This window comes from Cucurbita maxima, unplaced genomic scaffold (assembly GCF_002738345.1).
Source record: "Cucurbita maxima cultivar Rimu unplaced genomic scaffold, Cmax_1.0 Cma_Scf00044, whole genome shotgun sequence".
Taxonomy (NCBI): Eukaryota; Viridiplantae; Streptophyta; class Magnoliopsida; order Cucurbitales; family Cucurbitaceae; genus Cucurbita; species Cucurbita maxima.
In genome coordinates, this window is record NW_019272060.1 from 70,167 (window position 1) to 94,233 (window position 24,067).

Sequence of the window (24,067 nt, forward strand, 5' to 3'; positions counted from 1 at the left end):
CCCAACCAACGTGGGATCTCACAATCCACCCCCCTCAGGGCTTAACGTCCTCGCTGGCATTTGTTTCCTTCTTCAATCAATGTGGGACCTCCAATCTACCTCCTTTGAGCCCTAGTATGGCATACGACCTCATGTCTACCCCCCTTCGAGGATTAGCCTTCTCGTTGGCACATTGCCCGATGTCCGACTCTAATACTAATTGTAACGACATTAGATTTCTACTTACCTAGAGTCGCTACCGTCATTATAATGTAATCATTTTTATGCACAAAAGAGTATTAAAACTTCATCATAAAACATAAACTTCATTTTAAAACACTATCATGGACTTACGTGTTTGAAAACATCTTTAAGACGACACATCGAAATATTAAATGAAATAAATAAAAATTAAAATTAAAACCATCATATCGTAACCTAAATCTTGCAACTACCCTATGTATGTGTCATGGTCTCGAATTGCGACACCGTTGTCAGCCGTACAAGAATGTCTTGCGTTTACCTGAAATAAAAGTAGCACACAGCTTGATTATTTTAACAAATACTCAGTAAGTGATCCCATTATTGGGGCCAGGGGAAGCAAACACATTCAACTCATGATTAGGGACCTATCGTTAAACCATTGTAGAGGTGGCCTCTAGTCCCGACAAAATTGGATGTATAATACTTCCCTACACACGACTCACACGTGAGAGCGTGGGTTCCCAGGCGATTCACACCCCCCTAGACCCATCATAGTCGAGCTCACTATTCGTAGCGATGACCGGAGGTCTGCAGACCTTGAGTGTCATGTGAGGCATGATGATGATGAAGATCATCGTCATTATAGTGAATGTGTCCATACTTATCATCATAAATGAGAAAGTATCCCAATGTATATGAACACACAAAATGATGAGTCCCTTATAGTTTTCATCTTTAAATCATCTTTATGACACAACCTTATACACTATTCACACATAACTCTGAGTAACATGCACACGTTGACCTTTATACATTCATCATCATTAACATTAATTAGGATTGTGTCTTTGAAAGCTCGTCATCATAATCCATCGTGATATTTAATACATGTACATCATCTTAATATGAAATATCATCATATTAAGTCGTTTCGTCATCATACGTCTCACATCCTCTTGTTATCATGCATCATCTTCATCATGCCAACATCATGTACATCATCACATAAAATCATCACATTATCATATAAAATCATCATGTCATCATATAATATTGTCACATCATCATACAACATCATCACATTATCATATAATATAAAGCATAAATGACACGTGCAAGGCCAATAGGCACATGTCGTCAAGTCTTCCGACCAAGCCTATAGTAAGGCCACTTACATGATTGGCCTTAGCCAAAGTTCTATCAAGCTCAAAATTTGTTTGTTTTTGTCATTCGAATTCGTTCTCACCTATGTCGAGATTTCACCTATTTTGAATGTAAACTTAATTGTCTCATAAAAATCAAATTACATGTTTTATACCTACCCTTAATATCGTAAATGAGTCTTATTTGAATTCTCGTAGTATTTTGAGTGTTTAGACTAACAAGTATTGTTATCTTTGGATTTTTCATTTCGAGCTTCCCTTCAAAGAAACACCGTCATAAAAAAATGTTTCATTTTCCTCCTCAATTGAAGTGAGATCTCATAATACGGGTCCGAACACTTAGCTTAACCTTAAAAATTACTTTCTAAGAGCTCCATTCATTATTATAGTATAATACAAATTAGACTAATCACGTTCGTGTTGTTCTCCGGTGGGACCCACCTGATGCCAGGTGTCCCGTTGCAACCCCATTCTCACACCGACACCCCCGAGGACGACAACAGATTTAGCTAGAGATGACGAAGACAGACACAGGAGAAGCCACGTGGCCGACATATTCATCCTTACCAAGCCACGTGGCCGACAGATTCATCCTTACCAAGCCACGTGGCAGACATGATTACCCATGAAGCAGAGCCACATGGCAAGCTGCGAAGCTCCATGAACTCCATCTCCATGGCTTAGAAAGGGGGGCTTCATTCCCTTCATTCTCCTCCTCCTTCCTCCATTTGCATGGATAAGATAAGGTTGATTGAAGCCATAATGGGAAGAATGGACAGAAAATCATCCATTGAAACAGAGCCCAGGACTCTCAAAATGAACCAAATCCAATTCGCAAGATTAAGTATGAAAGGTTTAGTAATTCTGTGTGTCTTTTTGGTTTGAGTAAGGCTTTCAGATGAGCAATGCTTTTGTGATGAACTGCAGGAAGCAGCGCTGTACGTGATGAACACAACCAGCATGGAAGAAGCCATCAAGATCTTCACAGAGGTAATATCATACACAAATTCCGCTATCAATCACTACGAGATTCCATATTGGTTAAAACGGGTAAGTAAACATTTATTATAAGAGTATGAAAATCACTCTACAGTACACTTATTTTAAAATCGTGAGAGGCTGATGACGATACGTGATGAGCTAAAGCGGACATGTCTATTAGCAGTGGGCTTGGACTATTATAAATGGTATCAGCCAGATACTGGGCTGCGTCCTAGCGAGGGCTCTGGCCGGATGGTGAGATCTCACATTCGTTGGAGAGAGGAACAAATCATTCGTTATAAAGGTGCTGAAATCTCTCCATAGGTTGGTGGCAGTATGTAACGAGCTAAAATGGACAAATCTATTAGTGGTTGGCTTGGGCTATTACAAATGATTTCAAAACCAGACAAAGGACAGTGGGCCAATGAGGATGCTGGCCCTCTAGAGAGGTGGATTGTGAGATCTCATATTCGTTGTAGAGGGAAAACGAAGCATTCCTTATAAGAGAGTGGAAACCTCTCTCTAATAGACGCATTTTGAAACCGTGAGGCTAACGATGATACATATCGGGCTAAAGCGGACGATATTTACTAGCAGTGAGATTGAACTATTACAAATGGCATGAGAGCCAGATACCGAACGGTGTGCCAGCGAAGACGTTCGACCCTCAAAGGGGTGGATTGTGAGATCCCATATTGGTTAGAGAGAGGAATGAAACATTTTTTAGAAGGGTGTGGAAACCTCTCCTAGACGCATTTTGAAACCGTACCACTGACGGTGATACATAACAGGCCAAAATGGACAATATCTACTAGCGGTAGGCATGGGCTATTACAAATGGTACTAGAGCCAAACATCGAGTGGTGTGCCAGCGAGGACGCTGCCCCCAAAGGAGTGGATGGTGAAATCTCACATTCGTTGGAGAGGGAAACGAAACATTCCTTATAAGAGTGGAAACCTCTCCGTAACAGACGCGTTTTAAAACTGTGAGCCTGATGACGATACATAACAGATCAAAGCAGACACTATCTACTAGCAGTGGGCTTGAGCTATTACAAATGATATCAGAGTCACATACCGGGTAGTGTGCCAGTGAAGATGCTGACCCTCAAAGGGGTGGATTGTGAGATTCCATATTGGTTGGAGAGGGGAACGGAACATTACATTCTTACCTCTCTCTAATAGACACGTTTTAAAACTGTAAGGCTGACGACGATACATAATGGGGCAAAATGAACCATATTTAATAGCGGTAGGATGGAGCGGTTACAATTACTTTAATATAATTACCATAATATAAAAAATGGAAAAGGGTTAGGATTAGAAGCAGTGGAATGCAAAGCAATTCGAGATGAAGATGAATCCATAATGGAGAATTGGTTCCATGAAGAAGAAGCTGAGAGCTTCTTCTTCTTTATCAGCTTCGAGACATTGTCATTGCCCCTTTTTAGTCTGCTAAATATCATCACTTTCCTTTGTGATCAAAATTTTGATTTACCTCATCTCGATATCAAATTCATTTTGGACGTAGAAATATCGAAGAAAACGGCAACATGTTTAATACTCTAATTCTGATATCTAATTTTAGGCATGTCTATATCGATGTTGAGGTCGATGTTTGCTCTACGTATAGAATCTTGTACTATATGATATTTAGCTTTTCATGTAATTTGAAAGTGTGATCTTAAAAATTATAGTGGCCTAACTATTTGGTTGGTTTTAAGATCGAGTGATAAGTCTCAAGTTGTTATTTTCAAGTGTGGAATTCGATTGCTCACCTAACCCTGTTAATCTGTAATTACAAAGTTTTAGATTTTTGAATAAATCAAAACAAAAAAAAGATCTTTTTGTTAGAAAAGTGTCCCACATTGATTAAGTTAGGAAATGATTATGGGTTTATAATCTAAGAATATACTCTTCATTGGTGTGAGGTCTTTTGGGAAGTTCAATGCAAAGTCATGAGAGCTTATGTTCAGAGTGGACAATATCATACCATTGTGGAGAGTCATGTTCATCTAACATGGTATCATAGTCATGCTCTAGACTTAGCCGTGCCAATTTTTCATTGCTATGTTTTAGAATTTTTGCAAATATTTGAAAATAAATAAATATTTTACCTATAAAATAAAAATGTTGAATAAATAACCCTAAAATCTAAATAAATTTAACTCAACCCAATATTTTGTAACTATGGTGTGATAGGTCTATTTTATCTACGAGAGTGTGCCCCGTGGGAACCAGCTTCAAATGGGAAGGGGATTTCTCGTCTTATTACTAGTTTGAATTAGTCAAGATATTCGTAATCAATTAATATTTTGAGAATATTATTAGTTATAGAATATATCTAAGATATTCCGTTAATATTTTTGAATAGTATATTTTATTTTATTTTCAAGATTTAATTAGTTTATATTTTTATTATTTGTAGGTATTAATTGGTAGCTTATATCCTATTTAAACGTTGTGAATATCAATGAAAATTGAACATTATATCCCAATTTTATTTCTCAATTCTTAACTCTGTATTGTTTTCTTGAATAATAATATTTTCAGATCTATTCATATTTTTTAGTGGTAAATATTATGTGTCGGTCTTAGACGAGAATGAAGTAGATGAGGAACATTTTTTTTTCTTTACATAAATAATGTCGTGGACGGGATTATATTCACTGTTCCTGTCCAATTTCTCATTTGGCTTAATTTTTTTTTTTAGTTCTTTAAACCCATTAATGGCTGCATGATAAGATTTCTCTAAGTGTCTCCAAAGGAGGGCCCACCTTTTCCTTTTCAACACATTACATCTTGCTTTCTTAATCCTCGGGCGTCAAAACAAGGGGCAATTTAAAGCTTCCATTAACAAAAACAGGTCAAGACACGAACCAAGAATATAATCTTTATCTCCGACTCCATTTCTAGTTTAAAACAATAACTTTTCGTTTTATCTAAATGAACATCTCTAATTAAAATTAAGCTCTACGAGATTTCGAGAATTGATATCCAAATTTTGAAAAGAGTTATAAAACTCGAGGTATGCACTTTTTTATACATTTATTCATAATGATAATACCAAACAAAAATAAAAGTAAACCATATTGGCTATGGAAACTTTAATTCCAATGGATTCTATGAACCCTAAATCCAGGGCAAAGCATTACATAAAATTGTAACTGTTGCATGGCAATATGAACACTTTTTATTACATTTTTAATGAAGAATCCTATAGTTTGTACATATTTGGGGTTTAGATATAGTTATCCTCATAACATTACAACTATTTGTTGGTGGGTGTTTTTTTCCTCAATTAGGTTAAGGTTAAGTACATACATCGAATCATCGGGATAAACATATACAATTTCAAAGATGTAACAAATACAAGTTCGTTTTGACTCGTTATGGATAGTTATCAGTCTCACTGTTTTAAAATGCGTTTACTAGAAAGAGGTTTCCACACTCTTGTGAGAAATGTTTTGTTTCTCTCTCCAATCAATGTGGGATCTCGCAAACCTAGCCCCGACCCTATTCTGACATTGGCTCAACTCAGCTCAGCTCGACTCGGCGGCGTGTTCAGCTCAATTTCAAGTTATTAGAAGTTTTGGGACATGATTCTAATGTTTTGGATGATTTAATGGCTGATTTTGACATTTTTAGGAGTAATTGAGGGTATTACCTCATTCTAGTCAATTTAAGTTGAATTAGTTGACACCGTTGGATGAGTTAAATTGTGTAACGTGCTCTAACTCTGTGACAACGTAGATTATGTAGGTTAAATTGGACTTTTATGAGCAGTTCAAACCAACTTTAAGACTATTTAGTGACTCCCGCTCATGCCAACCAAAATTTCTCTACTATTGGTTTGGTTGAATGAATTAATTGTATTATATATGACAACTCGCCCTGCACGTGTCATATGTACAAATAATATACTATGCTATGCTATGATATGCTATGCCATGTATATAAGATACGCTATAATGTGACTCTCATTCATGTTGCGTAAAATTATTATGAAATCGATAATATATGATGCATAAATCTTTGTAGACCATGTCATGAAAGCTCTACCATATATAAAAGAAATTACAAGATTATGTTTACAGATGAATGAAGGTTTATCTTACATCATAAATTATGTCATGAATGACAATGGAATCTTATCCAGGTTTGTGTGTCAACGGTCCAAACTCTATACTTCCCCATTTTTGTGTTGCTTTAAAATTTTTCCACGAACGTTAAAGTCCATGATTGAATATTTCTACACTTACGAGTCATGTCATGTGATAGCAATTTTATTACCGTAGAAAAATTAAGGTCGTTATACTCTAAACGGTTGTAAATAACCCATTGACTTACCTTCTAAAACCCGAATTCGTACCGGATAGTTGCACATATACCCTTATCTGTTAGGGAGAAAAAGGCTTTTAATGAAAGCAAACGCCACAAAGGCAATTACCATAACCTTCCTTTGGCAGCTAGCTTCTCCCTTTCACTATAAAAGCATAAATGAAATTAAAAAATAAATCACTGAGAAAAGAAAAAAAGTTCATATTATTGTGAAATGGAAGAAGTGAAAGTGGTGATTGTGGGTGCTGGCCCTTCTGGCTTGGCTACCTCTGCTTGCTTAAATTACCTTTCCATTCCAAACATTGTCTTGGAGAAAGAAGATTGTATTGCTTCTCTTTGGAAGAAGAGAGCTTATGATCGCTTATGCCTTCACTTAGCCAAAGATTTTTGCTCTCTTCCCTTGATGTCTCACTCCGCTTCCACTCCGACGTTCATGTCACGAGCCACCTTTCTCGAGTATGTCGACAATTACGTCGCCAAGTTCGACATAAAGCCTTGGTTTCACAGGTAAAAGTTTAATAGTGGTATTGATAGAGATGTCAAAGTCTACTAGATCCCACGTCAGTTTGGGAGGAGAACGAAACACCCTTTATAAGGATGTGGAAACCTATCTTTAGTAGACACGTGCCCGAAAGGGAAAGTTCAAAGAGAACAATATCTGCTAGTGGTGGACCTGGGCTGTTACAATATCGATATCTAATGACATGGAAGGATGTGGAAACCTATCTCTAGTAGATGCTTGAAAGGGAAAGTCCAAAGAGAACAATATTTGTTAGTGATGGACCTGAGCTGTTACAATATCGATATCTAACGAAAGTATTGACATGTCAGGAACGTGGAGAAGGCTTGGTTGAAGGAGGAAGGGGAGAATATGTGGAGGGTGGAAGCTAGGAATATCGAGACGGGGGAGATGGAGGTTTATGCGTCTGAGTTTCTAGTCGTTGCAAGCGGAGAGAACAGCGTCGCGAACATGCCGGAGGTGGACGGGTTAAAAACGTTCGGCGGAGAGATCGTTCATTCTAGTCAATATAAGAATGGACGAGCTTATGAAGGGAAAGATGTTTTGGTGGTTGGCTGTGGGAATTCCGGCATGGAAATTTCTTTTGATCTCTCAAACTATGGAGCTCGCCCTTCAATCGTTATTAGAAGTCCAGTAAGCTCTCTATTTTTCTAGTAAGCTAAAAGTTAACTTTCTATGTTCAAAATAGGTAAGTGATCCACACATTGTCTTGTTTTTGCATGCAATCATTGTATTTCTACCCTTTTTTTCCCTTTCGGTTCGAACTCGATGAATAAAATGATCGATAGTATGTATAAGTTTGCTAAAATTTGAAACGTTTTTCGTTTTCTGTCTAAACTCGATCCTCGAACATCTTAATTGACCAAAATTTGAACCATCTTTTGGGTCGGAATTTGATAGTCTAATGTCTTAATGAAATCATCCTAACTTTTTGTTTTGTCTGGATTTGTTGTCAAAGGTGCATGCACTAGCTTAAGATTTTTTTTTGATGTTTTTAAGGTATTGCATACATTTGTAAATCAAGTAAGGAGAGACATAGTTGCATGCAGTTGAGTTTAAAGTTATTATTATTATTAATTTAATTTAATTATTATGAATTATCAATTAAATTTTGTATTATTTTGAATGCATCCATCTAAACACGTGTTACCCTAATCACCATTAACATAGAATTAAGTCAACCTTTGCAAACAAAAGTAGAAACAAAACTTACCATGTTGTTCTTTGTTTTTTTTTTGTTCCTATGTTTGTTTTTTTATAAAATTATAAATATTTTCTATGATAAAATAATAACACAAATTTTCCGAGTATGAAATGGATTAAAATGTATTTCGAAAAATTGACGATAATCTATTCTAATTTTAAGGTTTGTTGAAAGAACAAAATTGTCACTATTGTGGTATTTGGTGTTGAAGATGCACGTGCTGAAAAGGAAAATGGTGTATTTGGGAATGGTTTTGGGGAAGTGTTTGCCAGTCGATGTCGTAGATTCACTTCTTATAGGCTTGGCTATGGTTAAGTTTGGCGACATGTCGGCTCATGGCATAGTTCGACCAAAGTTGGGTCCGATGCAATTCAAATCCCTGACTGGAAAAACGCCCGTCATTGATGTCGGGACCATTTCCAAGATTCGATCTGGTGAAATTAAGGTAATTGTGTAATTTTTTTTATCCGTTAAGCTCGATAATTTCTTGAGTCGCTCGTGCAACTGTCTCGACAATCGAGGAAGTTTTTTGAAATGTTTTTTTTGATAATGTGTTTGTTGGTTGTGCATAGGTTTTTCCACAAATATCAAACATCAAGGGGGACACCGTTGAGTTTGAAAATGGAGTGAGGAAGAACTTTGATGCCATTGTGTTTGCCACTGGCTATAAAAGTTGTGCTAACAAGTGGCTGAAGGTAGCCTTTTTACTTTACCACCTAACTTCAAGAGTCTATCATTTCCACACACACACATATATATATAGATATATTTGAAACATGAAAGATAAAAATGAAAACCGTTATATATGTGATGTCCCATATCGGTTGGGGAGGATAATGAAATACCAGTTATATAAGAGTGTGGAAACCCCTCCCTATGAGACGCATTTTAAAAACCTTAAAGGAAAGCCTGAAAGAAAAAATCTAGAGAGAACAATATTTGCTAATGGTGGGCTTGAGCTATTACAAATGATATTAGAGCCAGACACCGGAAAATGTGCGGCGAGAAAGCTGTTCCCTTAAGGTGGTAGACATGAGGTATTTGCTAATGGTGGGCTTGAGCTGTTACAAATGATATTAGAGCCAGACACCGGAAAATGTGCCGTGAGAAAACTGTTCCCTTAAGGTGGTAGACATGAGGTGTGTGTCAGTAAGATGTTGGGGCCCAAAGGGGGGTGGATTTGGTGGGGGTCCCACATCGTCTGTAGAAAGGAACGAGTGGCAACGAGACATGAGGTGGTGTGTCTGTAAAGACGTTGGGGCCTGAAGGAGGGTGGATTTGGTGGGGTCCCACATTGTTTGGAGAAAGGAATAAGTGCCAACAAGAACGCTGGGCTCCGAATGGGGTGGATTGGGATGTCCCACATTGGTTGGGAGGAGAACGAAACACCCTTTATAAAGGTGTGGAAACCTCTCCACAGCATACGTGTTTTAAAAACCTTAAAGGGAAGCCCGAAAAGGAAAGCCCATTATGAATGAACTGAGATCATATCCAAATGAAAACGGCTCACTTTACCATGTACTGCAACTGAGCACTCAACTCTCTCTGAATCATTCACGTTATAAGTCATCAGGTTGTGTAAATTGTAAATCCCAACTTTAAGAAGTAAGCAACCGCTAAAAAAAAGTTCCCACGGACCGAGAGTGGTTCAGGGCAGATGATTTTCTTAAAAGATTATCAGAACTCTAAAGTTAAGCGTGTTTTGTGTGAAACGATTCTACGTTGAGTCACTTTCTAGAAAGCACATAAGTGAGGAACGCTCAATAAGTATTCATGAGTATCATAATTCTATCACGAATTCTTACACTCGAGACTAACTAACAAACAAATTATGTTATTTATGTAGGATTATGAAGTTGTGCTAAACGAACGTGGAATGCCAAGAAGCCAAGCTCCAAATCATTGGAAGGGAGACAAGAATGCTTACTGTGTTGGGCTGTCAATGCGAGGGCTGGCTGGAGTTTCTGCTGATGCAAAGGCTGTTTCTCAAGATATTAGCAACATTATCTTAACCAAACTTAAATGATCTTTTCTTTACACATTTTGTGCTCTAAATCTTCATTTCTGTGTGTACTCAAAACTGCTTTATGGCCCTTCTCTTTTATTTATCCATTTATAGCTTTTAGTTTGTTCAATGATTTTGATACTCGATCCGTTCTATTGAAGCATACTTGATAAGAAATCAATCAGGGAAAGTTTTGATACCAAATGATAAGTAATTACTACAATGGAAATAAGATTTTGATTACTTTGTTGATCGAATATCTCAAAGCAAGAACACTTGCTTGAGATTCGAATCACTCCACAAACAAGATTGATCATGTCTAGTTTAAATGATTCTAAATATGCAACCTCAGCTACATACGATTGTAAAGGGTAGGTAAGAAGAGTTTCATAAACTTAAACGATGAAGGGTAGTTTTTATTTTTAGTTAAAGTTTAGTGGGTTTTAAAATTCAATCGTAAATGAAGATGGAGAAGAAAAAAAATGAAAAACATACCAATAACAGCAAAGGTTTTTTCATAATTCTTTGTCTCTTTGTCTCTCCCCTCTCGACATCTCTTTCACAAGTACATGAGTAGTACTTTAGCATAGCGGTATCAGAGCGTTCGATTGTTAGTGAGTGTGAGATCACTCCACAGATTAGTGAGTGTTGTTTTAACAAATTGGTATTAGAGCGAGTTTTATTTTCAACAAAAACACTTGGCCATAAAGAATCACTCCAAAGGGATAGTAAAATTTAGATTATCTGGTTGATCAAATATCTTAAGCCAAAAACATTTGTTTGAGATCCGAATTACTCACAAACAAGATTGAAAGATTCTACATGCAATCTAAACTACATAGGATTGAAAAAAAAAAAAAAAAAAAAATTTAGTTATTGGGTAAAGGAAAGCACAAATGCTCATTTTACTACATTTTCTAAGTCTGTACTTTATATAGTCTTGAAATAAAAAAGTTTAACCTTGCATGAGTCATTCCAAGAGTTGTAACTTTCATACTTTATGACCATAAGTAGCTTCTATATAAATAAACCTTAAAATACATTAAAGAAATACGGTAAATCTAAATTACCATCCACCCAAAATTTGTAACCATCCAAGAATAAATTGAACTTGATTCATCTTTAATGTGACATGAATTGCAACATCTTGTGATAATTTAAACAACAAACACCGAAACGAATAATCGAAGTAGAAAGAAATGAATAAATAACACAATAACTTGCCCGGAGAGTTTCTCCCTACTAGAGCTCTTCAAGCACAACGCTTTTCAATTTTCTACTTAATACAGGTACCACAACTAATAACTTCTCTTAGAAATACTTAATGAACAATAACGATTGATAAAATCGTATAAGTAAAGCTTATTAACTCATAAAACCCACTCTAATTTCTCAGAGAGAATCACGAGACGTTCGAGTTGAGCAAGAACTGTTGAGATCTCGTTTCGAAATGGAAGCCATTGGAGAGGGAAGCATCGGCAGAGAAGATCATAACTCCATTGATATCAAATCCATTTTCATCCAACAAATTCAAAGCTTCAAAAAAGGCATCCCCTTGAATCCCTCTTCCATTCACCTCATAGCTTGGCAGCAGCTTCCCTCCTCCAAACTCCTTAGCTCTAACCTCAAATCTCTTCAAGTAAGCCTTGGCAGTTCTCACTTTGTCAGTATAAAACTGGTAGTTGACATAATCAATCACCTCCCCATAGCCATGGAAGAGCTCCAAGTAAGGTGTAACCGTCGAGTAATACGGCGCAATTGTGGCTACGGAGATGACGCTTTGGTTCTTAAGTAGGGTTATGAGTTCACCGATGCAGAAGGCGAAGTTTGAGCCGTGTTTTGGGAAGTTTTCGTAGTCGATGTCAATGCCGTCGAGGTGGTATTTGATGATAAGAGCTTTGAGAGTGGAGAAGGCATTGGTGATCCAGAGATTAGGGTTTCGAGGGTTTTGCCATCGGAGGACGGTGTCGCCGAGGCTCCAACCCGAGAGGCTCGCTAGGGCTTTGACGTTCGGGTGTTCGGCTTTAATGGCTGCAACTGATTCTGGGGTCAGTGAGGGCTCCCAATAGTTGGAGAATTTCCCATTTTGAGGATTGCCGGAGGGATCTGCGTCGATGGCGAAGCTGAGGATGAAATGGAAGTCGATATCATCGAAGATCGGGACGCTATCGAAGGTGATTGGAATGCCTGTCGCTCCGATGTACTCCATCATCACTTTTTTTCCATCTACATAGAAAGTATTAAGGTTTACGATTGTTGGGAGAGAGTCTACGTTGGTTAATTTAGGGAATGATCAAAGGTTTATAAGTCCATTCGTACGAAGCCTTTTGGGAATCTCAAAGTAAAGCCATGAGAGCTTATACTCAAAGTGGACAATATCATACCATTGTTAAGGTCCGTGATTCTTAACATGGTACTAGAGTCATGCCCTTAACTTAGCTATGTCAATACAATCCTCAAAGGTATAGTCAAAAGTGACTCAAATGTACTTTGTTCGAGGACTCCAGAGAAGGAGTCGAGCCTTGATTAAGGGGAGGCTGTTCGAGGGCTCCACCATAGGTCTCAGAGAAGGCTCTATGGGGTATTCTGTTTGAGAAGAGCATTGTTGAGGATTGTTGGGAGGGAGTCCCACATTGGCTAAGTAAGAAATACATCTCCATTAGTACGAAGATTTTTAGGGAAACCCAAAGCAAAGCAATAAGAGCTTATGCTCAAAGTGATCGTATCATTGTAGAGAGTCGTGAAAGCTTATGCTCAAAATAGATAATATCATACAATTATGGAGAGTCGTGGTTCCTAACAAACAATAAAATTAAAAGTAAAGCTTGAGCTTTGGGTCGGTCGTTAAAGCACTCAGAGGCTCTAAAACTTACCGCAGAAATTATTGAACGTTGCAACGACAAAGAGGAAGAGATGAAGCTGACGAGGTCGGACGATCATCTTCACTTGAGTTATTCGCCGAATGTATGATGAAGAAGATCAAGTTTTGGAGTGAAGCTTTTATATTATGAGTTCGTGAGCTGCCGGCGGAAGTAATTTTGATGAAAGCCGGCAGAAATATAAGACAAGAAAAGAAACAGTCTTCCAACGTTGGCGTTTCTTGTCTCTATCTAATTAAAAAAATGTATAATTTTGTTTGTAAGTTCCATGGAATACTATTTGGTTTCCCTATCATGTTTGAATGGGTTATTAGTGGCGTAATAGTACGTCGGTGTTACCACATATATTTCTCTTTATGTTTTCTTTCTCGGTTCTTCGTGTTCTTCGTCTAGATCTAGTGTGTGAGTTGTGCAACTCATGAAACGACTTTGTTGTGGAAATTCAAGGTTTGGAATTCTGTTGCTCTTTCATCTATTAAGGTCGACTGTGTGACAATAGTTGAAGTTGGAAAGAAATGATATGAATGACGAACTATTAAGAAGAGTTAGGCAAGAAGTAACGTGACAAGATTCTGTTAAAATATCATCACTAGCCCAAACAGGGTAAAACGAAATAATTATATGAGCCAAGATAGTTAGAGAACGTTATTCAAAGTTAAAACACATTAGAAAACGTTATCATTTCACTCGTATGCCATCGTAAGCCAATGGAAGAAGGTGATATGTATTTGGAAAAGACAGAGCGTGCAAATAATCCAACCGGCATGTTAATAAAATGTGTTGATGTTGGAAAATTCAGGTTGTGCAAAGCCGTGAGAATGAAGTTTATGAATCAATTTAACCGAAAGAAATAGTTTACTAAATGGCTATATCTAGTCAATGGTCAATATGTGCGTTGTGTGATCATGATTTTCACGGGTCCCTTGAACTTGAGTACATCGGTTCCATCTAATAACATCTCGGTGCTCAAGCGTCTCCTTTCTTGATTCTCTCCTCTAGCTTAGACTTACCTAAGACAGAAGAAAAAATCAGACCTTACGTAGGTTCAGGAGCAGTCCTCTGCATCTTTGCTTAATCTCATGGGTTCAGGATTGAATTTACTCGCATGTAAAAGAAAAAGATCGAGAGAGATGGCTATATATGAGAGGATCGTAAATGACTCTTTTGGTAGGGCCGCTCAGGATTAATTTAGAAATGTGAAAGGTATAGTGTCTAATGCAATCTATTCACTCGTATTTCATTCTCTTTTTCTTGCGCCGTTTATTTTGTTTTCTTTGCGATACGGAACCGAAGACGAAGGCGAAAGAAGCTCCAACGAACCCGAAGGATAATGAGAACCCGAGGGATAATGAGAAAGGAAAAGTTGTGGAGCATGCCTACCAACAAAACGTGGGTAACTTACTAAACAATTTCACCCTTTTGCCATCAATTTCACCCCTTGCTCACCCTCCTCATCCGGCGAGCTACAGCGGCACAAACACGAGCGGCCTACACTACCGGCGACTCATTTAGACCTTAAAAGCTTTCAGCTTATATTTCTGGGCTATTCTGTGATTTTGGTAGGCATCCATGTCTCAGAGCACTTCTCGTTTCTCTTTCATTCTCAGAAACTGTGCTCGTCTGAATGCAGTTGCCCAAGCAAAGCAAGCACACGCTCAAATCGTCATCCATGGTTTGATTCCACATTTAACTCTTGTGACAGATATCCTTTTGGTGTATTGCAAATGTGGGCTTGTGCATGACGCCCGCAAGGTGTTTGACAAAATGACTCACAGAAACATGCACTCCTGGAATATCTTGATTGCTTCTTATGTTCATAGTTCTTTACATTTTGATGCAATTAATGTGCTTAACGAGTTTAGGGGCCTTGGTTTTCTGCCTGATCACTATACTTTGCCCCAGATGTTTAAGGTTAGTGTTGGTATAGGAGATGTTTATATGGGGAAGAGACTTCATTGTTGGACAATTAAACTGGGGTTTGAAGGGTATGTTGTGGTAGCCAGTACGGTTTTGGACTTCTATGCCAAATATGGGGTTGTGGGAGATGCTAAGAAGGTGTTTGATAATATGATTTTGAAAGATACAATTTCTTGGAACTCAATGATTTCTGGGTATGGGAGGGCTGGACTTTATGGGGATGCATTGGATTGTTTCAAGCGCATGCTCTTTGAAGGAGTGAAGATGGATATCATGACAATTCCTAGCGTTTTGAATGCTTGTGGAGGGGAAGGAGATTTGAGAAAAGGCAAAGAAATTCATTGCTTAGTTTTGAAGAGTCAATTATTTGTTGCTGATGTTGCTATTGGGAACTCATTGATTGATATGTATGCAAAGTGTGGAAGCCTGTTTGATGCTGAAAATGTCTTTAGGAATATGAGTAGCGTGAATATTGTTACATGGACGACAATGATATCTTGTTATGGGGCTCATGGGAAAGGAGAGAAATCCTTGGCACTGTTTAACAAAATGAAGGATTGTGGAATCCAACCCAATTCTGTAACACTAACAGCCATTTTGGCTAGTTGCAGTCATGCAGGTTACATCAGTGAAGGGTGGAGAATTTTCAATTCTATTGTTTCAGATTATGAGGTTGAACTGACGGTAGAACATTATGCTTGTGTTGTTGATCTTCTGAGTCGCTTTGGCTTTCTGCAGGAAGCGTTTATGTTGATAAGAAGCATGAAACACACCGCCGCAGCAAGCATTTGGGGTGCTCTGCTTTCTGGTTGTATGATGCACAAGAACCTTGAGATAGGAGAAATTGCAGCTAACCAGCTTTTCAAGTTGGAACCTACGAATCCAAGCAATTTTATAGCTTTGATTGGTATATATGAATCTCTTGGTATGTTGGATTGCGTTTCGCTGACTAGAGAGAAGATGAGAGACCTGGGTTTGACGAAACTCCCTGGTTGTAGCTGGATAACCATTGAAGGAGTTGTGCATAAATTCTATGGAGGGGACAAGTCTCATCCTTTGGGGTTGAGAATATTTGAAACGTTAAGTGCAGTAAAACAAGCCAGTGTAAACTGTGAAACGACTTGAATTAACAGATCCTATTCAAGTAAGGTTGTAAACTGTGAAACGACTTGAAGGAATAAAAGTTCAATGGTTATCACAAATTCTGCAGCAACCCGCCGGAACTCGAGTTGTTCGATGATTGGTTGATTGGTTGATGTATCAATTGACAGCAACGACCACATTTTCTAGAGACCACTAGTGCTTCTGTTGTATATATACATAATCTTGAAGGTGAGAGACCATATCGGTTGGGAGGAGAATGAAACAATGTTATAAGGGTGTGGAAACTTCTCCCTAATAGACGCGTTTTAAAAATCTTGAGGGATATGTTTTCAAGAGAGGACAATATCTGCTAACGGTGGGCTTGGACCGCTTGGACTGTTACAAATGGTATTAGAGCCAGATACTGGATGATGTGCTAGCGATGAGGTTAAGTTCCGAAGGGGGTGGACATGAGGCGGTGTGCCAGCAACGACGCTATGTTGAAATATCATCACTAGCCCAATAATTGTACGAGCCCATTGTATATTTATTTTAGTAGAGATTTTAGGAAAGATATCTTATTTTGAGGGGAAGAGATCTAGATATTTTAGGAAAAAAAATTCAAATTTGTTAGTCTAGATTGCGTAGGCTCTAATATAAATACAAAAAAGTATTCTACACAGTGTCTTGTATTCTCTTCTCGATTGGTCTTAATAAAGAGTGCGAGTATTTCCCATAGAGAGTTGTGTTCAACAATTGATATCAGAGCAAGGTTAGTGTATGTTATTTGATCTCTTGGAATTCTTAGTATGCTCTTAGGTTGCAGCTCTATATGATCTTCTACATCAGAAACGATTTCTTGAGATTAGTAGTGAGTGAGTGAGTTTCTTTTGTGTCGTGAGTAGTTTGTGACTCTGCAAGCTTTGTGTCGAAAGAGCTTGTTTGGTATTACTGAGGTATAGCCAACACGATGGGTGATTTTCAAATCGTTGGAGGAATCAAGAAACTCAACAACAACAACTATAACACGTGGGCAACAGCATGATGTCCTATTTACAAGGAAAAGATCTTTGGGAGATCGTTGGCGGGTGTGAAACTATGCTGCCAGAGGAGGATTCTAACGGCGCCTTGCACAAATGGAGAATCAAAGCAGGCAAAACAATGTTTGCCTTGAATACCACAATCGGAGAAGAGATGTTAGAACATATTTGGGATGACAAGACACCGAAAGAAGCATGGGACACATTCGTGATGAAGAAGAACGATACAAGGCTACAACTTCTGGAGAATGAGTTGTTGTCAATTTCACAACGTCCACCATTGTAGAATCTCGAATGAAGAGGATTATAATCCACAGATTGCGATCGGAATATCGAAGCTTCATTACTGCTGTACAAGGATGGCCTACTCAACCATAACTTGTAGAGTTCGAAAATTTGTTAGCCAGCCAAGAAGCCATGGCTAAACAAATGGGAGGCATCAAATTGAAGGGTGAAGAAGAAGCACTCTACACAAGTGAAAGTCGGAGCAATAATAGATCGTCTATCAAACGTAGATACAATGGTGACAAAAGAAGAAGCTACTAAGGAACTGCACAACCTAAGAGAGCTCAGAAGAACGACAACAAGAGTTTCCAAGAAAAAAAGATTTGGAAGTATTTGCTATAATTGTGGGAAAAAGGGCCACATGTCTAGAGATTGTTGGTCTAGGAAAAAGTCTATTGAAAGCAATGTGGCAATATCCAAAAAGAAGATAGAAGATGAATGGGATGCAGAGGTACTATGTCCCATAGAAGAAGATGAGCTAGCACTCATGGCGACAATGGAAGACCATATCAATTATGAGAATGACTGGATCGTTGATTCAGGATGTTCAAACCACATGACTGACAATCAGAGAAAATTGCAAGACAAGAAAGAGTACAAAGGAAGTCATATGGTACGCACAGCAAATAACACAGTTATCAATTGCTCAAATCGGCAATACGACAATCATGCATGGCAATAAGTCTGATACAGTGTCGCTACATAATGTTTATCATGTACCGGGTATAAAGAAGAACTTGTTGTCAGTGTCACAACTAACAACATCAGGAAGCTACGTCTTGTTTGGGCCAGAAGATGTAAAAGTTTATCAAGATGTTAAGATAATAGGAAAGCCGACAATAGAAGAACAAAGAGTGGAGTCTGTCTACGTCCTATCTGCAGAGTCTGCCTATGTTGACAAGACCCAAAAGAATGAGACGACAGATCTATGGCATGCAAGATTGGGACATATTAGCTACCCTAAGTTGAAGCTGATTATGGAGAAATCCATGCTCAAAGGTCTACCTCAACTTGAAGTCAAAACAAACGTTGTCTGCACTGGATGTCAATATGGTAAAGCTCGTCAATTACCTTACAAATAGTCAAGTTTTAAAGCAAACAAACCATTAGAGTTAATTCACTCTGATTTGTTTGGCCCAGTCAAACAAGCATTGATTAGTGGAATGCGGTATATGGTGACATTTATTGACGACTACTCAAGATATGTGTGGATTTTCTTTATGAAAGAAAAGTCTGACACGTTCTCAAAGTTTTAAGAATTCAAGATGATGGTCGAAGGAGAAGTAGGAGTGAAGATTCGTTGCCTATGTTCAGACAATGGCGGAGAATACACGTCAGATGAGTTCGATCAATATTTACACGAGTGTGGGATACGACGTTAATTTACATGTGCCAACATGCCACAACAAAATGGTGTAGCAGAAAGAAAGAATCGACACCTTGCAGAAATCTGTCGAAGCATGTTACACGCAAAGAACGTTCCAAGAAGATTTTGGGCTGAAGCTATGCGAATTGCTGCCCATGTGATCAACAAGCTTCCTCAACCAAAGCTAGGATTCGTCTCACCATTTGAGATACTATGGGATATGAGACCTACAGTTAGTTAGTTCCGAGTATTTGGTTGTGTTTGCTATGTATTTGTGCCTGACCATCTACGTAGCAAGTTTGACAAGAAAGCAGTCAAGTGTGTATTTGTTGGATACGACAATCAAAGAAAAGGATGAAGGTGCTGTGATCCAACAAGTGGAAAATACTATACATCAAGAGATGTAGTTTTCGATGAAGCATCTTCATGGTGGTCCTCGGAGAAGAAAGTCTTACCAGATTCAAACATCGAAGAAATTCTACAACAAAAGATGGGGGAGCAAACTACACAAATTCAATCAAATGTTGATGCACCTGAAAATCCAAGTGACATTGATATTGACAAGCAAGAGGTGACTCAATCAAGTGAATATGATAAAAATGAAACAACACATCAACAACTTAGGCGATCAAATAGAATCCGAAGGCCAAATCCTAAGTATGCAAATGCAGCTATTGTAGAAGATAGAGTTTACGAACCAGAGGCATATGAAGAAGCATCACAAAACTCGGTTTGGCAGAAAGTGATTGAGGAAGAAATTATAGCCCTGGAGCAGAATCAAACTTGGGAAATAGTGCCAAGACTAGGAGATGTCAAACCCATCTCTTGAAAGTGGGTCTACAAAATTAAGCATCGACCGGATGGATCAATCGAGAGATACAAGGCTCGACTCGTTGCTCGAGGATTTTCTCAACAATATGGACTAGACTATGATGAAACATTCAGTCCAGTGGCAAAGATTACTATAGTACAAGTCCTGCTAGCACTCGTAGCAAGTAAAGATTGGAAACTATGACAAATGGATGTGAAGAATGCCTTCTTGCACGGAGAGTTAGACAGGGAGATTTATATGAACCAACCAAATGGATTTGCGAGTGCAGCTAATCCTAATTATGTATGCAAGCTTAGAAAAGCTCTTTATGGACTAAAGCAAGCACCGAGAGCTTGGTATGGTAAGATTGCTGAATTTCTTACCCAAAGTGGTTATTCAATTGCACATGCAGACTCAAGCCTATTCATCAAAGAAAGAGAAGGAAATTTGACAATTGTGTTGGTCTACGTGGACGATTTGATTATCACCGGGGACGACGAAAGAGAAATTTATCAAACAAGAGAAAATTTATCAGTACGCTTTCAGACTGAAAGAGCTAGGAGAGCTTAAACACTTCTTAGGCTTAGAAGTTGATCGCATTGATGAAGGATTGTTTCTCTACCAACAAAAGTATACAAGAGACATGCTTCAGAGGTTCAACATGTTAGAGTGCAAGCAAGTTTAAACACCGATGGAGATAAATGCCAAGATTTGTGCACATGAAGGCAAAGAGTTGAACGATGAAACAACATACCGACAACTAGTAGGTAGTCTTATCTACCCAACTTTAACTCGACCTGATATCTCTTATGCAGTTGGGGTTATGAGTCAATACATGCAAAGTCCAAAGAAGCCTCATCTGGATGCAGCTCGACGGATCTTGAGATATGTCAAAGGTACAATCGATTATGGTCTTTTGTACAAAAGAAGCAAAGACTGCAAGCTAGTTGGATACTGTGATGCTGACTATGCAGGAGAACCACGATACTCGGAGGTCAACCACTGGGTATGTGTTCAAGTTTGGTTCGGGAACAATTTCTTGGTATAGCAAGAGACAACCAACAGTATCATTATCAACTACAGAAGCAGAGTATAGAGCAGCGGCTGGAGCAGCTCAGGAAAGTACATGGCTGAAACTTTTGATGGAAGATTTGCACTAGAAAATTGACTATCCAATATCACTTCTTTTCGACAACTAATTTGCGATTCGCCTAGCAGAAAATCCTGTGTTTCATGCTAGAACAAAGCATGTGGAGGTGCACTACCATTTCATTAGAGAGAATGTCTTAAAGGAAGAAATCGAGATGCAGCAGATCAAGACAGATGACCGAGGGGTAGACTTATTTACAAAAGGGCTGAATATTGGCAAACATGAGAGTTTTCGCTGTCAGCTTAACATGGTGCAGCAAATGAGGACTAGTGCTGAGGGGGAATGTTAAAATATCATCACTAGCCCAATAGAGTCAAGCCCAATAATTGTACGAGCCCATTGAATATTTATTTTAGTAGAGATTTTAGGAAAAATAGGAGAAGAGATCTAGATATTTAGGAAAAAAATTAAGATTTGTTAGATTTAGATTTAAATTTGTTGGCGTAGGCTCTAGTATAAATACACCTCCACCCTACCTAGGTTATTTATCTAGAAATAAAAAAAAAAAGTATTCTATACAGTGTCTTGTATTCTCTTCTCGATTGGTCTTAATAAAGAGTGCGAGTGTTTCCCACAGAGAGTTGTGTTCAACACGCTAGGCCCTGAAGGGGTGTGGATTGGGGTTCCCCACATCGATTGGAGAAAGGAACGAGTGCCAGTGAGGACGCTGGGCTCTGAAGGTGGTGGATTGTGAGATCCCACATCGGTTGAGGAGGAGAACGAAATGTTCTTTATAAGAGTGTGGAAACCTCTCCCTAGTAGACGCGTTTTAACCTTGAGAGAGAGGTTTTCATAGAGAGGACAATATCTGTTAATGGTGGGCTTTGGTCGTTACAAATGGTATCAGAGCTAGATACCAGACGATGTGCCAGCAAGAATGTTGGGCACCGAAGGGAGGTGGATTGGGGAGTCCCACATCGATTGGAGAAGGGAACGAGTGCTAGCGAGGACGTTGTGGTTCGAAGGGAGTGGATTGTGAGATCTCTCATCGGTTGGGGAGGAGAACGAAACATACTTTATAAGGGTGTGGAAGTCTCTCCCTAGTAGAGGCGTTTTAAAAACTGAGGGAAAGATTTCCACAGAGAGGACAAATAGCGGTGGATAATGGACTTGGTATGTTACAAAAAGATTTCTTGATTGATTCAACATAGACACCACTATGTTATATCTCCACACAACTTGTTGAGATTAGGAGTACAAGCGATATTAAATCGAACCCAAGGCACGCATTTCAATCTTGTTGCAGCTGAGGTATTATTAAAAAATCTCAAGTACTGTCAATTAATATTACGAAATGCTCGTTCAACATTTATGACTCTATACTGAAGATGAAAATTGTAGCTATTGTTAGATAAAACCTGAGTTTTTCCTTATTTAGATTCACACGATTTCATTAGTTGATTGAATACCTCCGTTTGACCATTTGACAAACACGTCGAATGGAATACCAAAGTTTTAGATGGCAATTTTGTAGGAAGTGGCACAAATTTAGTTGGTCACTCTACAGCCATTTTTAGAATAAGTTATATTTAAAAAGGAACAGAAGATTAACACACCTGATTTTAAGCATTCAGCAATTCTCTGTTGACTCTGGCAAATCGGATGTCGACGAAAAAAAAAATTGGCCGAAGGTTTCTTCGAAGGAAAAATTAGCGGAAGTAAAAGGAGAGAGAGAGAGAGATTCGCTGGTAATGCTGAAGACTCAATATTTTATTTTACATCCGTTGAATGGTTTAAATAATAAATCTAATTACAAAAATAGAAAAACCAAATATACACAAATAGAATAAGTGGACGAAGACTCCGCCACTCTGCCAAAACAATGGCCCCTAGAATCACGCTCCTCCATTCGCGTGAACTCATATGTTTTTACAAACCTAACTAAATAAGGCAGAGCTTTTATTTAACATTCTCTCTTTGTTATTTTACGCGTTTTATTTTCTTTCAACAACTTCCCGTCAACGATTTCCTCTCACCGAAAAGAAAAAGATTTCCCTGGCCGATTATCGAAAAACAACAAGTGGTATTAGAGCCAAGTTGAAGCCATCGGTGGTATATCATTTCGGAGGAGCCAATCTTATCAATAGTCAAGTTGAATAGCTCAAGTGGTTAGAGCGTCGACCTAACAACGCAGAGGTCTCAGGTTTGAGTTTGAAGAAAATGCAAAGCGCAAAAATACACACATCGTGGGATCCATCCCGAGTAGGCACACTCACTCCTCCATCACCGCCACGAAGAGGCCGACGCCGTGGTGACAGGCGCGAGTTGTCGTTGACCGCCATCGTTCAGTACCTGATGTTGAACAAGGTCCAACTACAACGAGTGGGCCTAGTGGGCGTTGTTGATGCACGTCAACCTACAGGCGCAAGGGTTAATTGCTCCAGTGAGTGTTCTCCGAGCTTGACTCGGGGATTCGCGGGACAGTGAAATTCGGCAACGGCTCCGTTGTCGAGATCGAAGGGGCACGGCATCATCCTGTTCGTCGGCAAGGGAGGCAAGCATCACAAGCTGACAACCAGTCAACCTCTCGGCCAGGTACCGGAGGATGGAAGACCTATTAGGAAGAGGTGAACCACCACCTGGATTGGCGGCGTGCCAACTTGAAGAAGAGGTGGCCGAACAAGACGTGGAGTCTTGAGGAGATTGTTATTAGTTCAGAAGATTAGATTTTAAGCATTCAGCAATTCTCTCTCTTTGTTATTTTACCCGTTTTATTTTCTTCCAACAACTTCCCGTCAACGATTTCCTCTCACCGAAAAACAACAGCGATTAGTTTTTTCATTACTGGACACACTACAAGAAATAAGCTTTTTCTTTGAATATTTTAGTCTCCTGCTAACTCTGAAAAGAACATGGCTTTTCATCTTCAGTATAGAGTCATAAAATTCAGAACAGAGTCATAAGCTTTTTCATTACTGGACAAACACTACAACATGACTTTATATAGTCTCAAAAGAACACCTCTGACCTTTCATGAGGCATTTTAAGAATGGTAACTTTCATATTTATGACCATAATTATCCACTATCTAAATGAAACCTTAAAATAAATAAAAAGTCTTAAAATATATTAATGAAAGCATCATCACTCTAATTATCACCCACCCAAAATTTGATTTGATTCTAATCTAATGCGGCCT

General features: G+C 38.6%; 4 protein-coding genes across 5 annotated transcripts; 3 read left to right on the top strand and 1 right to left on the bottom strand.

The window, feature by feature from the left end:
* The first annotated feature begins 2,094 nt into the window (after window positions 1–2,094).
* LOC111470407 lies at window positions 2,095–5,981 on the top strand. Its single transcript, XM_023115971.1, has 3 exons — window positions 2,095–2,190; window positions 2,278–2,336; window positions 5,976–5,981. The coding sequence occupies exons 1-3, from the start codon at window positions 2,109–2,111 to the stop codon at window positions 5,979–5,981; spliced, it is 147 nt and encodes a 48-aa protein (XP_022971739.1). The 5' UTR covers window positions 2,095–2,108.
* An 879-nt stretch (window positions 5,982–6,860) lies between these two features.
* On the top strand, window positions 6,861–10,527 carry LOC111470307 (probable indole-3-pyruvate monooxygenase YUCCA10). Its single transcript, XM_023115857.1, has 5 exons — window positions 6,861–7,175; window positions 7,500–7,821; window positions 8,604–8,837; window positions 8,965–9,087; window positions 10,239–10,527. Exons 1-5 carry the CDS (start codon window positions 6,883–6,885, stop codon window positions 10,416–10,418), a joined length of 1,152 nt encoding a protein of 383 aa, XP_022971625.1. The 5' UTR covers window positions 6,861–6,882; the 3' UTR covers window positions 10,419–10,527.
* A 1,272-nt stretch (window positions 10,528–11,799) lies between these two features.
* LOC111470313 (chitinase 1-like) lies at window positions 11,800–13,280 on the bottom strand. The gene is made up of 2 exons (XM_023115862.1): window positions 13,271–13,280; window positions 11,800–12,623 (listed from the first exon to the last, which is right to left on the bottom strand). The coding sequence occupies exon 2, from the start codon at window positions 12,607–12,609 to the stop codon at window positions 11,800–11,802; it is 810 nt and encodes a 269-aa protein (XP_022971630.1). The 5' UTR covers window positions 12,610–12,623; window positions 13,271–13,280.
* A 1,045-nt stretch (window positions 13,281–14,325) lies between these two features.
* Window positions 14,326–16,592, top strand: LOC111470305 (pentatricopeptide repeat-containing protein At5g56310-like). Of its 2 annotated transcripts, XM_023115855.1 has the most exons (3): window positions 14,326–14,835; window positions 14,907–16,322; window positions 16,366–16,591. In XM_023115855.1, the coding sequence occupies exon 2, from the start codon at window positions 15,041–15,043 to the stop codon at window positions 16,316–16,318; it is 1,278 nt and encodes a 425-aa protein (XP_022971623.1). In that variant the 5' UTR covers window positions 14,326–14,835; window positions 14,907–15,040; the 3' UTR covers window positions 16,319–16,322; window positions 16,366–16,591. The 2 variants fall into 2 exon arrangements, with proteins under 2 accessions (XP_022971623.1, XP_022971622.1); XM_023115854.1 differs by having other exon boundaries at window positions 14,326–16,322; window positions 16,366–16,592.
* Window positions 16,593–24,067: the final 7,475 nt, after the last annotated feature.

Coding starts and splice junctions, on each gene's coding strand:
- LOC111470407 (XM_023115971.1), top strand. CDS start 2,109: ATGGGAAGAATGGACAGAAAATCATCCATTGAAACAGAGCCCAGGACT. Junction 2,191..2,277: donor AATCCAATTCGCAAGATTAA/GTATGAAAGGTT, acceptor AACTGCAGGAAG/CAGCGCTGTACGTGATGAAC.
- LOC111470305 (XM_023115854.1), top strand. CDS start 14,846: ATGTCTCAGAGCACTTCTCGTTTCTCTTTCATTCTCAGAAACTGTGCT.
- LOC111470313 (XM_023115862.1), bottom strand. CDS start 12,609: ATGATGGAGTACATCGGAGCGACAGGCATTCCAATCACCTTCGATAGC.
- LOC111470307 (XM_023115857.1), top strand. CDS start 6,883: ATGGAAGAAGTGAAAGTGGTGATTGTGGGTGCTGGCCCTTCTGGCTTG. Junction 7,176..7,499: donor ATAAAGCCTTGGTTTCACAG/GTAAAAGTTTAA, acceptor TTGACATGTCAG/GAACGTGGAGAAGGCTTGGT. Junction 7,822..8,603: donor CAATCGTTATTAGAAGTCCA/GTAAGCTCTCTA, acceptor TTGGTGTTGAAG/ATGCACGTGCTGAAAAGGAA.